General features: G+C 41.7%; 1 protein-coding gene across 1 annotated transcript; it reads left to right on the plus strand.

Annotated features, from left to right (window-relative positions):
- Positions 1-43: 43 nt before the first annotated feature.
- Positions 44-12,258, plus strand: LOC310995676 (uncharacterized protein; the record flags this gene model as incomplete). Its single annotated transcript, XM_083984793.1, has 7 exons — positions 44-137; positions 4,578-4,702; positions 6,084-6,088; positions 6,707-6,874; positions 7,093-7,183; positions 7,748-7,816; positions 12,088-12,258. The coding sequence occupies 7 exons, from the start codon at positions 44-46 to the stop codon at positions 12,256-12,258; spliced, it is 723 nt and encodes a 240-aa protein (XP_083840919.1).
- Positions 12,259-26,384: the final 14,126 nt, after the last annotated feature.

The following is a 26,384-nucleotide window of genomic DNA, read 5'->3' on the forward strand; positions in this document are numbered from 1 at the left end:
TCTTGCGAACACTCGCCACTTGGCTGCCGTCGTCGAGGCGGAGATGGAGTGGGCTCGGTGGTCGACGGATGAACTTCTCCAAAAGCTGGAGGAGGCTGGGATACACTTGACCGAGGAAGAAGGCCAGAAGTTTAGAGGTAAGTTAATTTCAAAATGACATTAAGTTAAAGATAGAGCTTTATATTTTCGAACAGAGAGCAGTCTTTCGTCGAAACTCAAGAAACCAGTCGGTAACGTTAAATCTTCAGCTAACTTAGCATTAATGTCGTCTAGAACATGATGCTAGCTCGGAAAAAAAACTCGGACATTCAGCTTCAGTCTAAGGTCAACATGACCAAATGGTTGTCGAGACATCCTTTGTGCTTTGTAACGTTAAGTTTAATCAAAGGGTTTGTGTTGTGTTGGATTGAAATTGTTTAATTAACGTTAATGCTAAATGTTAGGTAGCTAACATTAGCTAAAATCTGCTGATATCATTGCGCGGGCATTTAATATAGACTAAAATGTACCTTTATGGCCCACATTTGTACCTTTTAGTAACGGTCGAGCTCTCTTTTTGTTCTTGTTGTCCGCGAGTCACAACTCCCCCGCCCCCAACACACACACATTAAGTTTTCATCACAAAATGGCTCCGGGCTTAATTTAATTGTGGACGCTGTAAAAACATGTTGTGAAGGAGGTCTTAACCGAATGTATCGCGGTAAAAGGTCATGTTGACAGTCAATGGCAGCGTGAGTTTTTTTTTTTTTTTTTGCTGCGATGGAGGAGGGGTGGAAGTGGAGGTGAAATCACTGCCTGCTCTGCCTGCTCGGTGTCTTCCCTGGATAGCTTCAGTTAGCCTCTGTTGCAGCTTACTTGTTGCGGTGCTCTACTCCCTGTTTGTTCTGCTGTTAACGTTACTGCACACCACTTAAGAGCTGAAAGTGCTGGCATCGGTATGGTGAATCTGTTTACCAGTTGGCTTCGTTAGCAATGTTAGCAACGTTAGCTCCTTTAGCTTCGTTAGCACAACTACAGATGTAGCCACCTAGAAGTTCCCCCTGGTCCCTGTCGGGACCTCTGTGGGACCGTGATGGGTCCGTGGCGGGTCCGTGACGGGCTCCCGCTTGGCCCGTGGCGATAATGTAATCCCCCGCGATGACGTAGCGAACGCAGCCACGACTGTTACCACCCCTCTGCAGCCCGTGTGAAAATCAGCTGCAGTGTGGCCTTTGTCCACGGGGAGGAGCAGTGATTTTGACCCGAGTTAATCTGTCAATCACTTTTCCTCCTCCTTTCTTTTTTCCCTCAGATGAATTGCTATAATTGCCTCCAAAACAGGCGATCTATAAGTAGCTTCAAAGATAAATAAACACCGACAGAGCACAAATAAAAATGTATATCACTCGCAGTTTACCTGTCTACAGATTTTGCATTCTAGTAAATGTTTGCCTTGTGGTGGTTTTAATGTTAACACTGAAGCATACGGTGCGCAAATAAACCCTAACCAATAAATAAACAACATGCCGACATGTCCGTGAATATTAACGCATGAGACTGTATGTGTAAAATTAAAGTGTGGTCCTAAGTGACCGCCCTTATATTCAAACAAGAGGAAAGAAAAATAATTATGAGGTTCATAAATTAAAACCACACGTGCGTCATGCGCCCTCGCCATGGCACAGCTGGGACTTAACATAGGCTACTGGATGTTTTTTGTTTGTTTGTGTGAAACCTGTAACATAAACAGTTATTTACAAGCCCCTCTTTCAGTTTTTGCCAGTCGGCAACCATGAAATCTGCTGTGCATCTCTGGCTTGCTCATTCACTCCCGATCCGCAAATAAATAAATAAATTTCTAGTGACCACAGCGCGTCACGTCTCAGAACCACGGGCTACATTTGTGTATTTATTAGGGCTGGGCAAGTTGCGTTGTGGCAACTCATTAAACTATTAACGCCGACATTTATTTTACTGCGCATTAATGCATGTTGCTCACATGCTTTTATTTTGTAAAAGTCTGTTGCTGGCTGCTGCGGTGTAGGGGTCAGAGTTCTCAATAAAATTTCATGAATGAGTGTATTTTTCACCACAGAATACTAATATCCCTCCCCCTGCGCTATGCTGACCTGACGCATCTAGTGGTTGACAGCTCTCTCTCTCTCTCTCTCTCTCTCTCTCTTTTTTATTTTATTTTTTATTTTTTACTTTTAATGATAAAGTCACGTCAAACCAGCCATTCCCATTAGGAGGGCCAAATGCCTGACGCGCGATTCCGCGATGATCTAGTGGCACTGACGCACCTGTCTTAATATGGAACTCAACATGAGAGCGAAGGTGCGCTCTGCTCTTATTTCCATCTCACCCCACACACGTCGACCTGTGTCTTGTGAAGACGTACAGTGCGATAGAGAGAGAGAGAGAGAGAGAGAGAGAGAGACCATACAGTACGCTATACAGCGCGCACTGCACATCAGCTGATCCGCCGGTCCACTTGAAATAAGCAAGTTATCAGGGCCGTTGCTAGGAATTCTGGGGCCCCTGAAAGAATACTAAAGTGGGCCCCTGACTTTTCCACTTTTTTTCTTAGACTATGTATGTATGGTCATTTTTTATTTAGCCTACTTTGTTTTGATGCTAATGCAGCATTACTATGAGTATTAGTCAGGGTCTAAGCAGAATAATTCAGTCATACAAAGATTAGATAGGTGCAGCAGGTGTCTTCAACTTTGTGAAGTTGTGATATCAAATCGGAATGGGGTTTATAGGGGGATTGACAGTATAGGCTAGTGCTGCCTATAACTAGTAAATTATAGTGAAAAATCAATACATTTAATTAATACATTTAATCCAGAGGAAGTACAGAGTTAAATGAAATTCCAGCACTGACTCCATATGTTCAGACCATCTGCAATCCTGTTTGACACACTGTGTGTGTGTGTGTGTGTGTGTGTGTGTGTGTGTGTGTGTGTGTGTGTGTGTGTGTGTGTGTGTGACAGTTGAGGGTCCTGTCACTATGCCTCCTATTGATCATGCGCCCTGGCTACTTGGCCAAGGGGATGTCCCTTTGGCCGAATGGTTAGCGCACATGACTGTTACCCAAGAGTCTGGGGTTCGAAGCCCACCCTGGACCCTCTTCACCTTGCCACATGTGCCTAACCTCTGCCATGAAGCACTGTTGCAAAATTACAAAAAATGTTGTAAGATAGATAATAATGTAAGATAATCATGAAAATAAAAATGTTTAAAGCAGGACCTTCTAAGGAAATACCTGCTCATTTTCTAATCAATTCATAGTCAAAGTGGTGGGGGATGCTTGCAGATGGTAATGCTCTGGAGCAGGTGTGAATGTTCAGGGGTTTGGGGTGTGTTGTTGCTCAGGAGAGAGTCTGGTCCAGCTAGCCTTCCAACATAACCTCCCCTCCCCCGGTCCTCCTTCAAAGTTGAACAGCCAGCTCCATTGCAGGCTCTGTGCGATTTGTGTGACAATGGGTGACCAATAGGCGGCCCATTAGGGCAAACAAAAGATTGAGCAATGATAATGCTAATTCCCTGGTCGAAGGCATGCACTGAATACCTGCAACTGCAAACATCTTAAAAAGGCTTTCATCACTCCCTTAGTTTTTTCCTATTTAAATGTAGATTCACAGTAAATAAATTGTGATAAAAAAAAATTGACAGTAGGTATTATTAGCTACAACAATTTATTTCCAGATAAAACAGTGGCCAGCGCATCTCCAGTAGCTAGGTCTGTTATAATTTCACTTCTTAAATCAAACATGTACTCGTGGTTCTATGAATTATGTGAATTTCCACTCACCACCAGCGGCGGCACTTTAAATGCCGCCTCTGGCGATATGTACTGTTCTGTGAGAGAAGCGCCATCTCCTGGTCATGTCATGTATTTCATTGAATGGGTGGAGTTCCAGTAAAAACTAGTCACACCCAGGAAAAGGAGGGGGTCACTCCAGCTGCTGGGACTTTGCTGGAGCTCTGCTGGAACTCCCATGGGAACAGCATGGGAACAGCATGGCAGCAGCATGGCAGGGGAATTTCTATGTGGCTCCCACTGTATAGTCGAACTCGAGCAGTCAATTTATTAAACTAAATGAGGAAACATGATGCTTTGTCAGTACTACGGCATTTGGACCAGAATGATAACAACTGTGCACATCAGGTGAAAAATTAAACTATGTGGGTCATTCTATGAAATGGTAGCAATTTCATGTTTCATTTGTATTATTTTTTTTAACAACATGGTCACATAACAGTTAACCACTTACCATTACAAATCAACATGAATTACAGCTTAATGTATTAATGTATTAATATTTTTATCATATCAAAATTTCTAATGGTGGTTGGTGTTAATGATCATCACTGATGTTACCCACTGGTCACTGGTATTACTAATCTACATCCTCTAAAGCAATAGTTCAACATTTTAAAAAAAAGTCTGTAAAGCTAAGAAAGCATAATAGGTCCCCCTTTAAAGCTATGGATTAAGGTATTCACTTTTTTACTTTATCGTATATTGTGACAAATGACTATTTTGGTGTCTCTTGTACTCTCTGTGTGTCTCTCTCCCTCTTTTTCAGATAATGATGTGGATGGGGAGACTGTGGAGATTGGCTTAACAGACAGCATGGTTTCGTACCTTTTTTCTGGGTCTTTTAAAAAGCAAGCAAAATTTCAAAAATTTGTTAGGGAGCAGAAAGAAGTGGTGACATTAAAGCAGATATCAGTGGAATGTTTTTGTTAATATAAGTCCTAAATAGTCCTATTTTCCGTCAGCAATCACTTACATGAAGTATTTCAGCCTAAACACGAGTCTCTCCGTCACTCTGCTCTGCTGTAACCCGAGGAGAAAATTTTCCTTGTGGGATACAAGTGTTATCCAATGAGGAGAGAGAACGGCATGAAGGGCTGTGTGTGCAGCCAAGGGATGCGCGTGAATGTGGTGACGTAGCACGAGGACCAATTGATGCCTGACAAGGGCGGGGGCTGCTAACTCATGGTGCGTTCAAAGAAACTCGTACTTTGTGTTTTTCCTTCCTGTGAAGTCATACCAGTTCGATCTGGTACGAGTTCACGGGTCGGAAGTTACGAGTGGCCGTTATAGGGAACTTTCACAGACAACAGGATGGTAAAAACACGAGCTACGGGTTACCTGGAACGCTACCAAGTCGTAGTTGTGACTTGAAGCTGTAACTTACGGTTTCAAAAGCCTGCCTTGAACGCAGCATTAGCCGAAACGGCCGTGAAGCTGATATCTGCTTTAACATTGGAACCAGTTCCTGAAGAACTGTATTTACAGCCTTTAATAGGAGAAGGGTAAGTTTTGTTAATGAATTTATCCTGCAGTTTATGACATTTATCACAAACATTTAACAGTTAAAGGTTGAATATGTAGAATATTTATTAAAAGCTATATTAAAAAATATATAATACATCCACTGGGTGTTTTGAGGTGTTCAGAATGAAAGTATTGCTTCTCCATAAAACATTTTTTTTAGTCTGAATTAATGTTTTTAAAAAATTTTTGACGGGCTCGACAATGACTTTCTGTCAACGTTCTGTTTACATTCGTACCTGCCTGTAGCCAACACGTGGCTCAGTTCTCAGCTGTTTTCCTGCCTCCTCCCGGTCGTATGCGTCTGTTTTCAACGAAGCCTTTTCAATAATCAATCGGTGGATCAATGGATTATCATATTCATGTTAGGATGGGTATATTTGTGTAGTCTTATCAGTCATAAACACGTTTACTGTCGTCGACTCCCGGTGCCTCAGAGCTTCTTTTTTTTTTTCAACTTGACGAGAGCAGTGACAGCGGAGGCTCTGAGCGCAGGTTTGGTTTCCAGCAGCGGTGTGGAAGGCAGAGAGCCTCCACTCTCCCTGTAACAAGCTACGAGCTGTTAAATGACGGTAAAAAATAAACATAAGGTAAATCCTGCATAGTTCTCCTCCTCTGCTGTCCTCTGATCAGAACGGAGTCCCTAGCAACGACCCGTTTTACCTACCAACGGTCTAACGTTCTGTTAATGTTCTGGTAATCCTACACATTCAACCTTTAACACAGGTGATAAATTATTTTCACTGGATAGGCAAGGTACAAGCTATTAAACTGAAGTAACTTGTTCACTTTCAGACAAATTAAGTTGAATAAAAGTTGGAAGTTGCCCCTGAGATATACCCCTGAGAGTAGAAGTAGGCTATAAAGTAGCACAACTTGGAAATACTGAAATTAAGTGCAAGTACTACATAACAAGTACCAAGTAACAAATCTGTACTGTCACCTTTGGTGCTTTCCTACTACACAGGCACAACTTGGTAAAGTTGCTTTTCCATTACAGCTAAGTTTTCTTAGTTCCTCTTCAGCGGGGGTGGGGTCGTTGCTGGGCCACATTGTCTCTCTTTTTTTATCTCCTCATCAGCTCCAAACTCACTCTTCACCGTGATTACAGACCACAGTGTGGTTTTCCACACGGCAGTCATTTAACTAAGGTAAAAGAAAAACAGCAGTCTTGGTACAGATCAGTGGGGGCTTTTAGTATCACTTTGGCTTGCTTGGAACCAGGCAGTACTAAAATAGTACCTGGTACTAGGGGCTAGTGGAAAAGCAAAAAAAAAAAACAGTAGAGCTGTGCCATGCTATGCTGGACTGCGTGAGTTGAAAAGCACTACTTGGTTACTGCTAACACAAGGTCCTCTCCCTCTCCCATGTCAGAAATCTCCAATCGGTCTCCAATCGGAGACTTCCAGCTGTGTTTGCCATCCCACCTTTCCCTAAAGATCTGCAAAACAGGCTTGATAACAAGGAAGCATGTCAGAAGTCATCCAGAGATCGACATAGAATAATTCGTGTTCTCTACGAAGCAATTGTAGAACATACGATGTGAGTCAGAAATGTCCACAGGTTATCCATATATTTGTGTCATTGTCATTGCTTTAATGCTTTAAAGCTGTTCCAAATTTGCTCCCTCATGGATGAACATTTAAGGTAGAGTCTGTAGGATTGTTTGTTGAGGATTTCTTTTGTATAAGTTTTTGTCTTTTCAGGAAAATCCTGACTAGTTTTCATATCACTAATTTTTCATTTTATTTATCTCACAGGTACCCTACTAATGCTGAATATGTCCAGGTTGTCCAGACTCTTCTTGCTAGGTACCCCTTTCTTAAGGATCTGGAGGGAAATGGCTTGTATGTATGTATGTATGTATGTAAGTCAGAAAGTTTTGATATTACGTAGCTATATATTATCTGAAATAATGAAGAAAAAATTCTGAATACCTTATTGACCCGAATATAAGACGATGCCCCTTTTGCAAGACCGTTTTAAGACAAAATCATACATACGTCAATCAATAAAATTGATTCCTCTTGCCAGTTAAAATCTAATGCAAAGCAATTTTCAGACACCCCCAAGGTGGACTGTACCATATCTGAACCTCCGTCAGGTTAGACAGACAGCTATCTAAGGTGGCGCGTGTCACTTTATCAAGCAGAGCGATAGGCAGACACTACAGTCTAGGAGAGAGACTTACTGTATGTGCAGTTAGCTTCCTTGTTTCTTCAGTGTGATGTGGCATCTGCCCCAGGGTATAAAAAAAAACTTGTGGGATAATTTGAGTACTGATCATCGTTATTTAAAACATGGTCTTATATTTGGATCAGTACGGTAGTATAATTCATACATGTTCAACTTTTATTGGATATTTTTATTTAAGTACATTCAAAGCTGAGAGCTATTGTTTCGTTTTTCTATTAGCATACCTGGCATCAGTCACTGAAAAGAAAATTCAAAGCAGAGCGGGCACCATTGATACACCAAGATGAGGTGAGAAGAGTCAAAGAAAAGTTTGGCCACAAAAGAAAAATGTCTCCGCCTTTGGATGCTGCAGACAAACGGCGCAGATCTATGTCAGGGGTAAGTGGATTCATGTAGCTAGCATGCACCTATTACAAAAGTTAGTATGCACAATGGGGGTGGGGTGGGGTTCATCTGAGCACCAATCAGGTTGTGTTTTACAGCGTTTAGCAGAGGAAAAAAAAAACCCAAAACAATGATTGATTAATCTCAATCTACAACAGAGGATTGGGTTGCTGATGGCACAAGCCTAGTCACAGGGATTCAATAAAGCAGGGGTTTTTAAACTGTGAGACGCGCCAGAGACTTTGGGGGGGGACGAGAAAAAGAAAAACTGTAAACATTCAAACAAAAGATGAGGTACATACAGATGTTACTGGTTCAAAATTGCGGGGTTTTTCCTGCACTGCAGGATCGTGTGAACGCGTGTCTTTTCACCACAACTGTTTTCCTCTAGGTGGCAGCACCGTACTAAATACTGCTCAGACGTTTTGGGGACAATGATGACACGTCACACAATGTAGCCGCGATTAGGAGTGGCGCTGTTCATGATACAGAATACAAGAGGATGAAAGGAGAACTAGCTGCAGACAGTAAATAATATAGTAGCCTAGTTTTTCAATGACAAAATGTAACGACGGCAGCTACAGTAGACTATAGCCCACGTCTCACTCTCTTTTTTCGGTCATCTGTCTCGTCATCTCCAAAATGTGTTTTTAAAATGAGCCAACTACAGTACTGTGCAGTAGTGCCGCAGATTTCTCACTCCGCACCTTGTTTGAGAGTGCAGCTGGATGATTTCTTGTGAATGAACGGGTCTGTGTCACTTTGGGGCTGGGTGATAAAACATAGGATAAATAACTTTCCCTCGATAGAAGACGCGGCCGATACAAAGTCGGTTTCATTCATCCATTTTTTGACAGACAACACAAACAGCCAGTGATAATGAGAGTGGTGACACCGTCAGCCATGCAGCCGGCCTGGACTTTTTATTTTTAATTATGAAGGATCATCTGCGCAAGGCAAAGATGATAGCATCAACAAAACACGGCGTAACACACGCGGCTGTATGGGACAGGCTTTTATTTAATTCAGAACAAACCGCTTAGCAAAAATGGAAAATATAGTCTATAATAATTAATTGATCTGTTGTTTGGCCACTGTTTGAAAATAACCCGAATTATGAGCAAATAATCTGATCCAGAGCAGCAGTCATAATCAGACTTCTTCTAAATAAACCTAAACATTAAATAACTGGGTCAGGTCGGACCATGGGCTTCTTTTTTCTCTTCTTCTTCACAGGAGAAAATGAGGTGCGCTGCGCTCATGGACGCGTTGATGTTTTGTGATTTATCTGCTGCCTTGACTCTGCCCTTGACGTTATGTAAACAAACATTTTTATCATGTGATCAGCAACTCACATGTCTATTCTCTTAGTTACATAGGCTATAATTTAACACATATGTTGGATGATCGCGCTGTTTATAACTTTAAACGTATGTTGTTATTTGTCTCAAACGCCCCACCTATGCGGGTCGTTTGAGACACAGAGGAGGGGCGGTTGAAACAGCATGTTTTAAACAGAAACTACTGACATTAGGCTACTCCCGTTATGAAGCTTATCTGTGAAACGTGCGCTGCTCAGAGACTGGGCAGAACGGTCCCACTTGCTTTCTCCCCGGCTACGTTGGTGGAGATCTCCCACACAGTAAAAGATTTAGGCAACACATTCTTCCAGCTGGCTGTTTTTCTTCCAGTTACAGAAAGTAGCCTATGTGCAAAGTACCACATTAACATCTCTATTCATATAACGCCCATCGAAACAGCTGATTTACATGTCGGCCGTATGGCGATTGGCCATTCACGCGGCTTTGTTCTTGGTTTCGGCCAATCAGCTTATAAGCACATGGCTAATTATCAGCTTTCAAGCAATCGCACTGTTTTAATGTGTGTGTGAAAGTTATTTTCTTTAGTTCATTTTCGTTTCTTTTGGATTTTTTTTTACAACAATGTATCAATATAATATTGTTTTCGTTTCATTTCGTTATAAAAATTATTCCCTTTTCTTTGAAACAATGAGATTGAGCAGCTAAAAACCAGACCAGTTCAACTGTAGCGATTTTCATACTAGTGTACTCGTTATTGCCAAAATGTCACATAATTTCTCACAATATAAATAGGTCAAATAAATATTTTTGTCCCGTGCGTAATTGTCAGGATCCGCATTTCGATTAAACTCACCTTTCTTCTTCTGTACGAGTTGTTGGATGACTGCATTTTCATTTCATTTACTTATTTCCCTGTCGTAAGTCATGTTTATGGAGACACAGTTGAACATATTGTCATTTTACCCTCGGCATTTTACCCTCACTTTGCTGAATATCTGTTGATTCATGTCATAAACACGAACATTAAAAATATGTGGTGTTTATTAAAAATACATGTTGTTCATTCAAATCAGTTGTTGTTCATTGCAAAACAGTTAGGCTATTAATTTGGTGATTTATATACAGATATTGATCGCGCTATGTGACCACAATCACTACGCACGGTAGCGTGAGGGACATTTGAAACAGCTGTATCAATCGTCCCTGCAGCGACTACTGACACTTCAACCTGTTTTGCCTCTAAACTTCAAAACTATGACATTGCATTTATTGCATACATTAGGACCTGTTTATGTACGAATTCATCTGTTGTTAGGTCATATTATTATTGCATGAAACACACAATACAACTTTTGATCACAAAAAAACTACCGCACCTAACATTTTACTTTCCGTAGTCAAAAACCGGTTTGCGCTAATAACTTTTGAATGGCGTGACGTAATTTCACAAGCTTTCCCAGGATTGGTCGGTGTTGAGTGCTGAACATAGTGACAAAATCTGACGGCTCAAGCTTGTGTGGTTTTCGAGGAAATCGCTGTGTATCAATCGTCCCGTGTATCAATCGACCCGGCTCTCCCCTACAATAGTTTCTGTGATTTAGGCAGGGTATACAGTAGTTAGTTCTAGTTTAATAGCCTAGAGTTTAAGCTGTGGATTACTGCACAGATCACTGAGTCATCCGCCTGTCGTCCTCCGTTCTCACAGATGCCACCTGGTGGTTGTTTTGGCACATTGAGGCTTTTCATTAAAACCTCTTGTCTCGCCAAAGAAAAAAAATGCCTGAGTCTTGTGCCGTCTCGCGTGGACCACGCGTGAAGTCCGCAATTTTGAACCAGTAACATCTGTCCTACTAGGCTAAAACGTATACACACACACACATACACACACACACACCCTTCACACTGCTAGGTACACGTAAATTAAGGTCCAATTCCAATCCGACCCCTCACGGACTCACTGACTTAGAGGCGCGTTCACAGGAAGTCCCGTAAGTCAACACCGATGCTGACTTTGGGTGAGGGAATTACCCACAGTTCATAGCGCTGTGCAGGATGCCGTCAGAATACCCGGAAATATCAACAACAACAAAAAAAAAAGGAGGAAAAAAACGATCTGTAAATAAACCAAAGCGGTCCGATGGAAGGAGCCAGAAAGAAGAAGTTTGTATGTAAGTAAAACGTTGATTGTCACAACTGTGTGTAGATTGTGATTATTGCAGTCTGATGATTTGGTCAGATCGATCCTTAAGGGCATAGGTTTTGCTTACAAACAGGGAGTGAGCAACAAACAATACAATTCATCAGGCTCAGAGTGGAAAGAGATGCACAATTCACTGGACACAGGAACGCGTCTCCTCAGGGATTAGAGTAAGTAGGCCTATTCACTTAGCCAACTTTACAACTGTCAGTTATTATTGTTACTGTAGCCAAAGAATGACTGTAAACACAAGACGTGTGTGTGTGTGTGTGTGTGTGTGTGTGTGTGTGTGTGTGTGTGTGTGTGTGTGTGTGTGTGTGTGTGTGTGTGTGTGTCTGTCTGCTTTTGTCATCAGTTTATTGTTAAAGGAAATGGGTTTAGATACAGAAGTGACCGCATCCCAAGCTTAAAAAAAAAAGGGAAAATCTAAAGAAAAAAATACAGGGTATACAAAGTCTTATCTTGTGTTATGGGCCCCTGGATCACATGTGTTTCTGTATGTGGGTGGTTTTCTTTACACTGGTGGTAAAGCTTTGTGAATTATCTGACTACAGTCCTTTAAATAACCAAACCAAAGGTTTTTTTTTTCTTTTCTTTTTTTGTTTCAATCAGAAAATGTAATATGGTAATTGACTCTTGTCTTATTCTTCACGCAGGACCTGATTCTACCACGAACTGGGTCAGGGACTGAGGGTGGTGAGAGCACCCCAGCCACCTGGCCCTATTTCGATGAAATGCATAAAGCATTAGGGGACAAGGACTCTGTCAAACCCCTGAACCCCATCGCCATAGCGGTTGACTCTGATGTCGCAGAGGAGCCTGGATAGGAGGTGTCCTCCTCGTCCAGCTCCTCTGCGACATCAGAGTCAACCGCTGTCGAGCAGCCACACTCCCCATCTCCTGGTCCATCCACATCTGCACTGCCTTCAAGTCCTAAAAAAAGAAAAAATGAGGTCCTGGAGTACATAAAAGAGTACAGTGAAATGCAGGAGAAAAGGCAGAGGGAGCTGGACACCAGGGAGGAGGAGAGGGAGAAGAAAAAAGAGGAGCGGATGGACGCGCTCATAGGGATTCTTGGCAAGTTGGTGGAGAAGAACAACTAGCTTTCTCCACCAACTTGCCATATTTGTGTTTCTGTTTTCAACTTGTCATAGGGACAACAACCAATTTCAGTTTAATTGTATAATAAACAATGGTTTGCAGCATCCATTTCAGTGCAGTGTTCTTTGTATTGTAAAACAAATGTGTTGATATGTCATTTTTGAGTATTCAGAAAATTATCAGAATCAGAATCAGAACTGTTTTTATTGCCAAGAGCAGCAAAGATCAGTTTACAGCACGAGGAACTTGTCTTGGTGTTAGGTGCCAACATAAAGGTACCAAGAATAGTTTAAAGGTTTTCCCTGTTAAAAGGGTTTTCCATGGAGTTTTTCCTCAGTTGATGTGAGGGTCTAAGGACAGAGGATGTTGTTATGATGCCATGTAAAGCCCTTTGAAACAAACTGTTGGTAAAAATGGGCTATACAAATAAAATTGCCTTGCCAAGGCAGGGATAAAAATAGAAATAAGAATTAAATTAAATTAAAATTCAGTCAAGTGCCAATTCAGAGCTAAATGAAGTAGGAGAGAAGGTAAACTGAAAAAGGGGATTTCCCACAGTCCAGCAGTCATGTTAAAAAAAAAAATGATGTCACTTCAAAATGAATGTGGGAAAGCCATCATAAATTGCCCTTCTCACAATTTAACTATTAAAATTTTTTTAGGCCATTGTATAATCATGGTCGGTTAAAGGGACAACGAGGAGTTTTGGAAAAGCGAAGCGTTTTCACACTACATTTATGAGCCTCCGCGCACACCGTAGAATTCTTCGACCGGCGCAAGACAGACTCATGTTTTCATTCATCAAGAATTAAAGCCAAAAGAAAATAACCTGGTGGGGGGTACAGTGATCTGAAATAAACTGGGCTATTTCTTAAAACCCTGGTGTCACGAGCAGACCCCCCATACCCAACAAAAATGTCCAAGAACCTTCCAGTGGAGTCGCAGATGCCCTGCAGTTAGATGGAGTAAAATCCTTTATAGTAATCGTAGCAGGCCTTGTTTCTTTTTGGAGGCTTTATACGGATGTGACACCCATCTATGGCCCCCACAGCCTTGTTGAATGCTGCATGACGTGCCAGCTGGGCAAAGCCTTGGCCAACTTCTTCCAGGGTGTCAGGGGGAGGGAAGGAGATGACCTTGGATTTGGCCTGACGTATTGCCTTTGCAATTCTGTGCACAACTCTGTGAATTGTAGTTGTTGGCACATCAAATGCCCGTGCTGCCACCCTGTATGACACACCATGGGCCAGCCAATATATTAAAATGAGTGCCTCCAGATGATGACCCCATCCATGGTCCCTCTCCTGGGACAGGATATTGAGAAGGCCAGTGAAGGCCTGCCTGGACAGCCTGAAGTCATGCCTCATGTCTCTCTCTGGGTCCAAAAACACCTGAATTATTGCCATTCGGGTGTTCAGTCGGGCGTACTGGCGCTGGATTGCCTGATAGACAATGAAACATTGAAGAAGGTGTTTTTTTTTTTTTTTTTACTAAAGATATGGAGACTTGTCTTAAAGCTGTCCAATCAGGTCTCAGTGCTGTGAGATACCAGTGGAAGCACTGGTATGACTGTCTCTTTTAAATGTGTACGTGTGTTTGTTTGTCTTTTTAAAATGGACCTTGAGATTAACTAGAAAAAACATTTCCAAGAATGGAAATGGTGTGAATGCTGAAAGCAATGCTGAATGAGCTGAAGAAATTGTTGAAAGAAAGAAAGAAAGAAAGATTGAAACAAGAGAGAAAAAAGAAAAGGACAGAAAGAAAGAAAGAAAGAAACAAACAAAGAAGTAAAAAGACAGAAATGGAGTGAAAGAAAGAAAGAAAGAAAGAAAGAAAGAAAGAAAGAAAGAAAGAAATGGAGTAAAAACAAAGGAAGAGAAAAGGAGTAGAAAGAAAGAAAGAAAGAAACAATCAAACAAACAAAGAAGTAAAAAGACAGAAATGGAGTGAAAGAAAGAAAGAAAGAAAGAAAGAAATGGAGTAAAAACAAAGGAAGAGAAAAGGAATAGAAAGAAAGAAACAAACAAACAAAGAAGTAAAAAGACAGAAATGGAGTGAAAGAAAGAAAAAAAGAAAGAAAGAAGAAAGAGAGAGAGGGGGATGATAGATAGAAAGAGGTAGATGGATGGATGGATGGATGGATGGATAGAGAGGGAAGGATAGAAAAAGTTACGTAAAATACACATGAAGGAGTAGAAGAAAGAAAGAAAGAAAGAAAGAAAGAAAGGAGACAGAGGGGTTAAAAAATAGGGAGGGGTATAGATAGATAGATAGATAGATAGATAGATAGATAGATAGATAGATAGATAGATAGATAGATAGATAGATAGATAGATAGATAGATAGATAGATAGATAGACAGACAGACATCCTATGTCCTAGGCTCCACCTGTAATTGTACTACTATTAATAGAGTTGGAAAGACTAAACGTCTGAACTTAAATTCATGAGAAAAATATAAATTGTTGGAGATGTTTACATCAAAAGTATAAAATAATTGAGAGACTGATGAATTTGAGCTGAAAACCTGTGTGTGTGTGTGTGTGTGTGTGTCTGGGTGTGTGAGTCTGACGGTCTCTCTGTCTGTGTGTACATGTGCAGAAAGTAAAACTGTTGATAAGCGCCACAGAACTCCTCTCTCCCTAATGATCTGATTGATTACACCTGTGTGGCAGCCTGCCCTCTGAAGTTACCATGGTGACTTTTAACTGCTTACATTTTACTGTGTGGAACAGTGTTGTGTTTGTGTGTTGTGTCTGTTTGTGTATGCGTGCATGTGTGACTGTGTGTGAGTGTCTGTGTGTGTCTGTCTGTGTGAGTGTGATGCCTGTGTTTGTGCGTGGACATCCTCTGTCAGTCTGGTTTATCATGTGTCTGTGTGGGGCTGTGTTTAAAAACATCTTAACGAGCGGCCAGGCTGCACCTGCACTGTTCTATTTATAGACGTTGATAACGAACTGGCCAGTACAGCTGCCACTGCACTACACAGAGCAGAGCAGAGCAGAGAGATTTGAGGTCTGTGCAGCTTTCCAAAACAGCCCAGTAAAAGAGAACCGTACCTTTTATCGAAATGTGGCCATGACTACTGGGGCAAGGAGACCTTCCTGAGCACATTGATGTGCATTAAATGTTTGTAGGGCAAAAACTTTTCTCAGGGTCGCAAGGTAGAAAAGGGGGGCATTTCTGCTTTTCTAAAAAAAATCAGCTCCTACTTTTATATTGAAGTGGATGAGCCACTGGAGCGGGTCTAGCTGCACAATTAGGCTCATAGAGACAATTCTGTAAGTCTGTCTGCTGTTTTGAGCACATCAAATGAGAGACGACAAGTGTGGTACAAACCGGTGAGGAAATCATGTGTCTAGAGTTTAATTTGTGGCCGTGCTGGCAATTTATCCAGAAAAAATCCTGAATGTTTTTTCGATCCCTCTCACTCTAACGATGATGTCACTCACTCTAAGCCCTGCTCGTTAAGCGCAATACACAACCATTATAAAGTTGGATTTTGTCGAAAATTTTAATGATTTTAAAATGGCCACATATCAGAAACTGTTGAAGATATTAATAAGCTGAGTAATATGTGAATAGATTAAAAGTTTGTCTACAATTTAAAAGACAAATGGAGTCTGTGGGAGAAAGTATGCTGAAGTTTTAGAGGTTCAAAGTAGTAAGAAGATTTTAAAAGTTTGAAGACGTTTTCAATGCATTCCTATGGGAAAAAATTTGCAGAAAAAGTTAAATATTTTTAAAAGTATAAAAAGTTTAAAAGAGAAAAGTCATTCCGATAAAGTCCAGAAAAAGCTGCACGTTTTGATATATGAATTGTTGAAATAGCACAAAGTATGAAGGACTAGTTTAAGTCCGTAGAAAGGCGGAAAGTAGTAAGAATAAAAATAAAAAAAGAGAATAAAGATTTGAATAACAATAGTGTGAATGCCTTCAGCATTCACACTAATAATAAAAGTCTATCTTTCAATACAGAACAAACACTCTTCATTTTATCAGAAGCTATTTGACTCATAGGCAAAAATAAATAAATAAATAATAATAATAATATGCCCATATTGCCCTATGGCCAGTCTGTCACTGAATACAATCATTATTTTGAAAATACCTCTTGTCCATCCTGCAAAGCAAGTGCTTGGATAAAGATGGACTGATGAGGGAGTCTAGTTGCTCACCTTGTGCGTGCTGTAAGTAGTTTGTAGATCAACAGACCCAGAGTTGCCAGCGTCAACAGCATTTTTGTTGTCAGGGTAACGTGAAAGGGTGGAAGTGCTGTTCCAATTCTATTTATAAGATCCTGGACCCTCACAGGCTCTCACACTCAGTCACTTACAGCTGACGTCAATCAAGTCAATGAGGGTTCAGGGCGTGAGTCTTTATGGGGCGGATTGGAATTGGGCCTAAAAGGTTGCTTTACTGGGGTATTGCACAAAAGTAGAATAATGAAATCCAGGATAACTGAGTAAGCGCGAGTTTGACCTAGGCCTTGTCCACACGAGCCCGGGTATTTTTGAAACCGTGAACATATGTTCCCGGTTGTATGTCCTGTCCACACGCAACCGCGCTTTTGCAACCCTGAAACCGTGGTTTTTTGAAACCAGAGTCCAGGGTGGGGTTTTGGGCCGGGGTTGGTTTCACCGGGTGCGTGTGGACACTGCAACTGTGATTGTTTTACTCGTTTACGTCATAGCTGCACACGTGCTGATGTAAACACTGCCCGCCCGCAGAGGTTGTTTGCAGCGGTTTGCAGGAGTTGACGTGAGCTCGCAAAAATAGAGGTGACAAAGTGGATTATCACTTTTTTTTACATCATCTAAATGCTATTTGTATAGTTTTTCGATGAGAAAAATATAACGAAACGGTCGTCAGGGTGATCCTCTTAACTCACCCTCAATCACAGACCACAGCTGGTTTTCCACACAGCATCATTTACAGTAACAAGTGACGCTGCAGATCAGCGGGGGCCGCTGCGGTGTGTTTTTAAAATTACAGAACTACTACAGTAGTGCTGCAGTTTCTTATTCCCCACATTCATTGATTGAGAGTTTTTCGGGATGATTTTCATGAATGAACAGGCAATAGCCTATGTCACTGTCAGGCCGGGTACGACGGGAGGTGAGGGGCGGGGGGGGTCGCATCATGCAGTGATAAAAAAGAGCCTATGCGGAGATGAGGAACGAGCCAAAAGCCGAAAATGTATTCGTGACGTCCGCGGTCGATATAAAGTGGATATGTTTCATTCATCCATGTTTTGACAGACAACACAACAGCCAGTGATAAAGAGTTGAGCCGCACCGACAGTCATGTGGCTCAGCAGCCAGGTGATGCACACAGCACAACAACACAGCACACAACAACACACAGCACAACAACACAGCGCAGCAACATGTGCAGGCTGCTGCAGCAGTGCACGTCAAAGGGACACCGCCGAAAATAAAATAAATAGGCTACACATAGTTTTGAAATTGTTTTTGCGCATGTTTTCATCCATAAAATGACCAAAAATGAACACTATAAGCGGATTTCTTGATGACGAATTATTTAAACAGCATTTGTATAAAAATGATTCCGTCCCAAGCCTTTTGATCCATAAGCGGTTTCCACTGTATTTTGATTGGTTAAAACAGCCTTCCACACGTGCATTGCGTCACTTGGTAGCGGATTCCACGGTTGCGTGTGTACGGAGTGTTTTTATTACACCACTCGTGTGGATGCGGAGCAAAACTCCGGTTTCAAAAATACCCGGGCTCGTGTGGCAAGGCCCTAGCCTGGTCGGCGCATCTTGGCTTAATTGGTTGCACTAACGCCGAGCCAGGCTGAGGAGCAGCGGCTTGGTCAAGCCAGGTGGAACTTATTCTCTCGTCAGTAGACCACAGAGATTGATCACAGATTCACCGATGAGAGGACAGGTGTGGCTACTTTCCTCCAATCTTGAAAAGAACGTGGTAGGAGCGCACACCAGAATTGAAGAGGAGCCGACAGCCGGAACAAAAGCAGTGAAGGAAGAAAAAAGCAGTCGCTCAACTCATAGCCTTGATGTAGATAAAATATATATAATTTATTAAAAAAGGCCCGACGTTTCGACCTCACACAGGTCTTCCTCAGGGTGTACTGGCACAGAACACTGATGAGGGGATAAATAGGAACAGGTGTGTGGGGCTCGAGGGGGGCGTGTCCATCCACAGTCGAGCCAAAACAACATCAGTATAAACAGGGTAACCTCATCACATATTGTCACAATGCATGGCACAAGCAATAATACAAAAAAATATATAGAAAATCTTATGGACACCACCATAATGCGGTGCCAAAAAAATGCAACAGGTACAGCCACAACACGAAATACATAGAAAAATGTGTTTGCAAAAATGTCTATGTAGGCTACGAGACCCAATCAAATAAAAGGGATGAATAACAATTAGTAGGAATGGGTGTCTGCTACTTTCCTCCAATCAACAGCAGATCTTAATGCTGACGTCAGGTGACTCACCTCTTGAAAAAAAAGAAGCCCTGCTGCTGTCGTAAAGCTCAGAGAGCAGACGGCAGACTGAAAACTAAAATCACAACTCAAGTTCCTTTCACAAATGAACAGTTGTGCACTTTGCCTTAATGATGAGCAGTGGAAGCTGATTCATCGCACAAATTCCAAATGTCACAGTGCCACTTAAGGTTTTCTCAAATGTGGACATGTTCTGTTTTCGCTGACAGTGATCACATCTGTGATATTTGTCCATGGGATTGTAATTCTCTGTCTGGTGACTTTTACAAATGATGCAACGTAATTTGGTTTTAATATCCACTGCATCCGCTTGTCCCTGTAGAGTTTTGATGTTTTGATCTACATCAATGTCTTCATGTTTGGCAGTGTAATATCGTTACAAAAAAAAGTGAAAGTTGAGTATGGAGTTGTGGTAAGGAGACATTGTCCATTAAAATGCCTTACTGAGACACAGCAGTTGTTCCATCGTTTCCCACCACAGTAATGACCTCCTGTTTACTGCCATGGACAGAGACTGTGCATTTGTTCATAGCAACTGATGTGATCTTGCATCTGATTGAGTCAATCTGATGAAATGAGATAATATTAATGCTTAAACTGTTAAGTTATTAATGTTAAAGATTAAACAGTGGAGAAAGAGGAGTTAGTGATGATGAGAGGGTAGCAGCTTTACTTCTGCCAGTCTGCTTTCTTCAACCTTTTGTTGTCGTGGATTAAAGTTGACATTGGTAGGTTCCATTGTGCTGTTGAATTTGCAGATCACATCGTACTCTGAGTGTTGTCGGTAACCTGTTCATTAGAAAACAAAAAGTAAAATAATTAGTCTTGATATTTTTATTGGCAATTTAATGAAGCATGCGCCAAATTCTTTTTTTAAAAAAAGAGAGCGAAAAGGAAAAAAAGCTGATTTTCAAATTATTTAAAGGGACAACGAGGAGTTTTGGAAAAGCAAAGCGTTTTCACACTACATTTATGAGCCTCCGTGCGCACCGTACATTTCTTTGACCGGGCGCAAGACGGACTCATGTTTTCATTCATCAATAATTAAAGTCAGGGGTTCAAAGAGGTTCACATACCACCGTAGTTCCGACCATAAACGGCGATGCGGCTGCGTTATTCTCATGATTCGCAACGAAGGAAACGCTGGTCGGCTCGACCAGCACTTCCGCCACCACTAATAATAACAAAATAACGATAGAGACAGAACGATATATTTATCGAAAATGGGCCCATTAACAAGTGTGGGTAGCGGAGATTCATCCACATTAACGTGAGACTTTTTTATAACCAAATAGAAACTCCTCGTTGTCCCTTTAAGGCAGGAGCTCTTCATGTAGTATCAGACCCTTGGATATGTCAAACATTAGTAACAAAACTTTTTGTTAGTGTTTTTGTAGTTTCAGTTTTTCAATTGTACTCACACTTAAAGGGATAGTTCAACATTTTGGCAAATTGGCCCATTGCCATAATCGCTATAGTCATAGCAGTAGGTTTGTTACCTTTATTTGTCAGTGTAAAGGTGCGTTCACACCGGACCTTTTATTTTTGTCGCTGTCGCTCGTATCGCTCCGAAAAAACGCTACGACGCTGTCGCTCCGGGCCGTAGCGAAGTAAGCGGAATGTTTGCGTTAATATAAGTCTTAAATAGTTGTATCTTCCGACAGCAATCACTTATATAGAGTGTTTGGTCTGAAACACGGGTCTGTCAGTCACTCTGCTCTGCTGTAAGCCGAGGAGAAAACTTTCCTTGTATCCTACAAGCTTTATCCAATGAGGAGAGAGAACGGCATAAAGGGGCGGTCCTCTCTGTGTGTGCAGCCAAGGGATACGTGTGAATGTGGTGACGTAGGGACGAGGGCGGGGACTGTTAACTCCATCGGCTGACAGGAAGTTAGCCAAAACCACCGGATCGCTTACTTCTGCTTTAAACGCTCAATCGCTCGTTTGCATTCACTTAACATGTAAACTCGTCGCTCGTTCTAAAAACAAAAGGTCCGGTGTGAACGCAGCTTAAGCTATTTTTACAACGGCGGAACGCAGCCCCGAGCTGCTCAGAGCTACACTAATGGAATTTCTTGGTTTCCCTCATCAAACTCATCAAATACACAATCCAAAAACTCCAAACTGCTCTCATGGACAAGTTGTGACCTGCACATTCACCACGCTATGAGATAATAACGGAATGTTAAAAGACAGAATCGTTTTAGAGGTAAATTCATGCAAAACCCCTGGCGTTGCCTTCAGGGACAGTTTTTCAGCAAGCAGTCTCTGTATTTACCTCGAAAACAGCTCCGTCTGGTAACATTCCATTATTGTCTCATAGCGTGGTGAATGTGCAGGTCACAACTTGTCCACCAGAGCGTTGTGGAGTTGTTGGATTGTGTATTTGATGAGTTTGATGAGGGAAACCAAGAAAACCCATGAGCCTCCGTAGCGTAGCTCTGAGCAGCTCGCGGCTCTCCTCCGCCGTTCTAAAAATAGCTTTCGCAAAACCCCGCCCCCGAACGGTCATTGTCCAATCAGACATCATAGTGTTACAATTGGACATGTTCTGGGACGTTACGTACTTTGTTTTTATACTTCAATGACGTCATGTATGCTTTGAGATATCATGTATTCTAATTTAGTACTTGAACGCACATAACCTGATGTGTGTGAACATGAAGCCAGATATTGTGACTCTAGCCTGATAACCAAGGACATACTGTAACTGCTGAGTTCTCTTAGTCTGTCAGTTAGGTCTGTTGCATTAGATACACGCCTGAACAACAACACACACATCATGTTGCTTATCACATTCTGAGAACATCCAACCTCTGTACGGGGCAGGCCCAGCCCAAGAAGATAAATGTGACCCATTTCCTGAAATCTGGACTCACTCCTGACCGAGATCCTGCGAGAGCTCTGTCACTTTGAGTCCAGCGCTGATGTACTTTATCTGTGACCTGAGTAAACACTACTACTTTTGTACGAAAGACTTCTCTGGTTTGTTCTTGGGCTTCCAATACAAAGAATCGGGACTAACAAATGGTGCCATGACCCGGATTGGTTGACTCTGAGACTGTGTCTGACTGAGGACCACCAGAGTGGATCGAAGGAAAACTTTTTTCAGACAATTCAAAGCCGGCTAAACGAAGGGTAAGCAGGGAACCTTTTCTATAAAATTTCTGCACATTGGAGACTACTAAATTAAATTGTCTGAATAAGGTAATCCTAACATCCCTAAAACTATTTTGAAAAAAAAAAAAAAAAAAAAAAAGCTGTGTTTCATACCATTAAGAGAATTGTCTTGTTGTATACTGAATGGGCACATATAAAGTATTAAAACACATAGCTTCACGTGCAAGTTTTTGAAGACCACTAAAGGTTGTCTTTGAAGGCTTATATCATATGAACAAGTGTCCTAGTCAAGTTTTTGAAGACCACTAAAGGTTGTCTTTGAAGGCTTATAGCATATGAACAAGTGTCCTAGTCAAGTTTTTGAAGACCACTAAGGGTTGTCTTTGAAGGCTTATATCATATGAACAAGTGTCCTAGTCAATTTTATGAAGACCACTAAGGGTTGTCTTTGAAGGCTTATATCATATAAGCAAGTGTCCTAGCCTAGCTGTTCTTGAAAGATGTAAAACTCATTACTTGAATGGAAAACCACTAAGGGTTGTCTTTAACCAAGCCCAGCTGTTTTTGGAAGACGCAAAACTCATCACTTGCATGGAAAACCTCTAAAGGTTGTCTTCTAAAATTCATAAGGACATTTTAATACCGGGAATGTGCCCGATGCCGCAATGAGGCGATGCCGGGGACAGGAATGTGCCCGATGCCGCAATGAGGCGATGCCGGAATGTGCCGATGCCGCAATGAGGCGATGCCGCAATGAGGTGAAGACTACTATTAATTAGTAGTGTTGTTCCTGTTAATCAATAAAGTCAAATACTTTATGAAGACACAGGGATAACTTTGTTATTTTTCATATTAGGCCTAACTGTGGGGTGGTTTCCTACTTGATGATCATTTGATTGTGTGAGTGTTGTGATATCGAGCAGTCGAGACTGATCGAGAATTCCTTCACTGACACAGATCTCAAGTAGTTCTGTATTGGGGGGCATTGGAATAGGGTAAAGGGAAACTGTTAACTACGGTGTGACAGAGCTTGGTGAATTAAAACGAGTGATTAGACTGGGCGAACCCCCTGCGGTCAAGCGCACGGAGTAAAAGACTCTGTGTAGAAGCTTCTTGATCGGGTCCTCACTCGGACATTGTGTCATTCACCCTTATCTGTCTAACACGTGCAATACTATTTAAAGATGTCACAGAAAATTGTGGAGAAATTGTAAACCCGGCTCTCTGGGGCTGGTACTGTATGAAACAATAACAAGATGGCAAAAGAAAGTCCCAAGGGACCAGGAAAAGGAAGCCATGGACAGATTTGTAGACTGGACAAGTGATATGCAAGATAAAGGAATGTTTAAAGACTGTGAAAGCGCTCCGCCTACACTGAGTGAATGCACCATGTTTTCAAAACAAGCAGCAGAAAGTGTGGAGCACACAAAGATTAAGCTACCCAAGGCAGGGATTCTGCAGAAGGTAAAAACAGAGAGAGATTTGAAAAGGGCAGAAACATTCCTGACAAACTGTCAGTGTTTTTTAGGAGAGGTTAAATTCTCCATCAAAACCCAGTGCCTGATGCTCCTTGGAAAGAGATAGTAATCGACTTTACTGACATGAGAACAAATCACAGAACAGAAGGTAAAAGGTATCTACTAGTCTGTGTAGATCCATTCTCTAGGTGGGTAGAAGCCACACCTACCAAAACTGAAAAAGGAAAAGAAGTCGTTAAATGGTTAACGAGAGAGATCATTCCCAGATTCGGGGTACCAGAAATAGTACGATCTGATAATGGTTCTCATTTTTCTAATGAAGAACTCAGAGAGGTGGAGGAGAAGTTTGGGATCAGACACAAGTTTGGGGCGGTTTATCACCCAGCATCACAGGGACTGGTGGAATGGGCAAATCGGACCATTAAAGAAGGCCTGGCAAAGGTCTGTGCTGACACAAAGCTGACCTGGATTGAAGCCCTACCTATTGTTTTGTTTAATCTAAGGTCTACCCCAAACGCCACCTTGAATGTCAGCCCACATGAGATCCTGACAGGAAGAAAAATGCCCTGTCCATTCACCACTGCACCGACAGACTCACCACCTGTTGTATTGCAGTATGAAAATACATGTGAATATGTGAAACAGTTGAACAACACCGTGATGAGTATCTCTCAACAGGTAACAGAGATACTCACCAAGGAACAGGACCCTGAAACTGCACTTGTTGAAGTGGGAGACTGGGTCCTCAGAAAGGTCAATAAGCTCAATTGGTCTTTTCCACGGTGGAAGGGACCATACAAGGTAGCAGAAGCTACTTCTCATTGTGTAAAGGTATGGTTGACAGACGACAGACTGAGTAACTGGACTCTTACTCAGGACCCTACCGACAGAACATTGACTGAGGTGCGGACTGACATTGCAACCTCATCGACTGACAAGGACTCTACCACACCTGCACAAGCTGAAACTTACAGTGAACAGACATGATGATGATGTCACAGTGGAGACTAGCCTGTAGGGCCAGAGTCTCAGTAACAATAAAACCAGTCACTCTGCTCGGTGTCATGCAAAAAGTCAGATACTGAGTACTTAGTTCTTGGATCCTACAAAACTGGGACTGATCCCATAGGTTACTTGATGATAACTCTTACCTCACGAGCCCCTGGCCCAGTGATAAATAAGGACCATTACAAAAGAGAGCTGAAACCAAAATGGTAAGTGCAGGATAGGTTAAAAACCCTGAATGGGCTATTGAAAAACACCTCCCCAAAATATATGCAAAAATTCAAGTAAAAACAAACAAAAAAAACCACAACAAGCAAACTTCCTGGGCCTGTTTCAAAGTTAAAAAAAAAAATAAAAACACAGCTGATGTTCCAGAAGGAGGTCACCTCTTATATGGTAAAAACAGTCCACACTTCACCCTAGAAACCCATCACCTTGATGTAAACAACTAGGACCTTCACAACAAATTTTAGATTTTTTCCCGAGCTGGAATACAAGGGTGTGTGCATGGTATAGACATTGGGGGGTTCAAATGAGATCCCTTCCTCAGAATTTGCTAAATGATTTCCCACAATTCTATTATATTAACAGAAAATTTGCTATTTTAGAACATAGAGGACTCTCTCCATGCCTCTCTCTGCTGCCTGTAGTGTGAATAGACATAACAATGATTGACCCTGAGACACAGCACACACACATGGTGCAAGAGAGAGAGAGGCACACACATGGATGACATCAGTGTTCAGGATCCCCTTTAAAAAAAAAAAAAAAAAAAAAAAAAAGTCCCCCCCAACCAGAATCCAGCCGAACTTTGGAGCATTATTTAGCCCGTTTCTGACAAGCCCCATGTCTCCTGGTTTCATATGATATCTGAATCTTGACTCTAGCTTTAATACTGTGCCGTTTATAACGCAATTACATACTTCACATTAATCTATATCTAGACTCACCTGCTTACATAGACGCAATTGGGATTCCCAGAGGTGTGCCTGATGAATATAAGTTAGTAAACCAAGTTGCTGCAGGATTTGAATCATCCTTGTTCTGGTGGGTAACAAGAATGTAGATAGAGTTGATTACGTCCACTTTAATGTTAAAAGACTTAATAACTTGACCAGAGATGCCATAGCTGGCCTGCACAACTGTCTGCAACTTCACTGATGACTTACCAAAATAGAGTAGCCATGGATTTTCTTTTAGCTGAGAGAGGTGGTGTATGCTCCATGTTTGGCCAGGACTGTTGTGTGTTCATTCCTAATAACACTGCTCCAGACGGCTCTATAACTCGAGCCCCTTCTGGCCTCAAAACTATGTCTGAAGATTTAGCAGAACACTCAGGGATAGAGAATCCGTTAGCTGACTGGTTAGACAAAGCATTTGGCAAATGGAAATCTTTGATTTCGTCAGTAATTCTTTCACTGATTGCAGCAGTGACCCTGTTAACTTTATGTGGATGTTGCTGCATTCCATGCATCAGGCACCTCTGTCTAAAATGTATTACTACAGCTATTAATGATAAATTCCCTACACCACCTCCTTACCAGTTAGTACAACACCCTGGAGAAGTGATGCCGCTGGTCTCCCTCTCTGAGCCCGGAGAGGACGAGACTGAAGAACCCAAATCCGAGGATGATTGCTTGTACACCTGAACCCTTTCCCTATACATGACAAACTGCTAATGCCTATTACATTTCTACATATAGTTCTTGCATACACGTAGAGGCGTGAGACTTATAGTTTTTCTTTT

This window comes from Trachurus trachurus (genome assembly GCF_905171665.1).
Source record: "Trachurus trachurus genome assembly, chromosome: 13".
Taxonomy (NCBI): domain Eukaryota; kingdom Metazoa; phylum Chordata; class Actinopteri; order Carangiformes; family Carangidae; genus Trachurus; species Trachurus trachurus.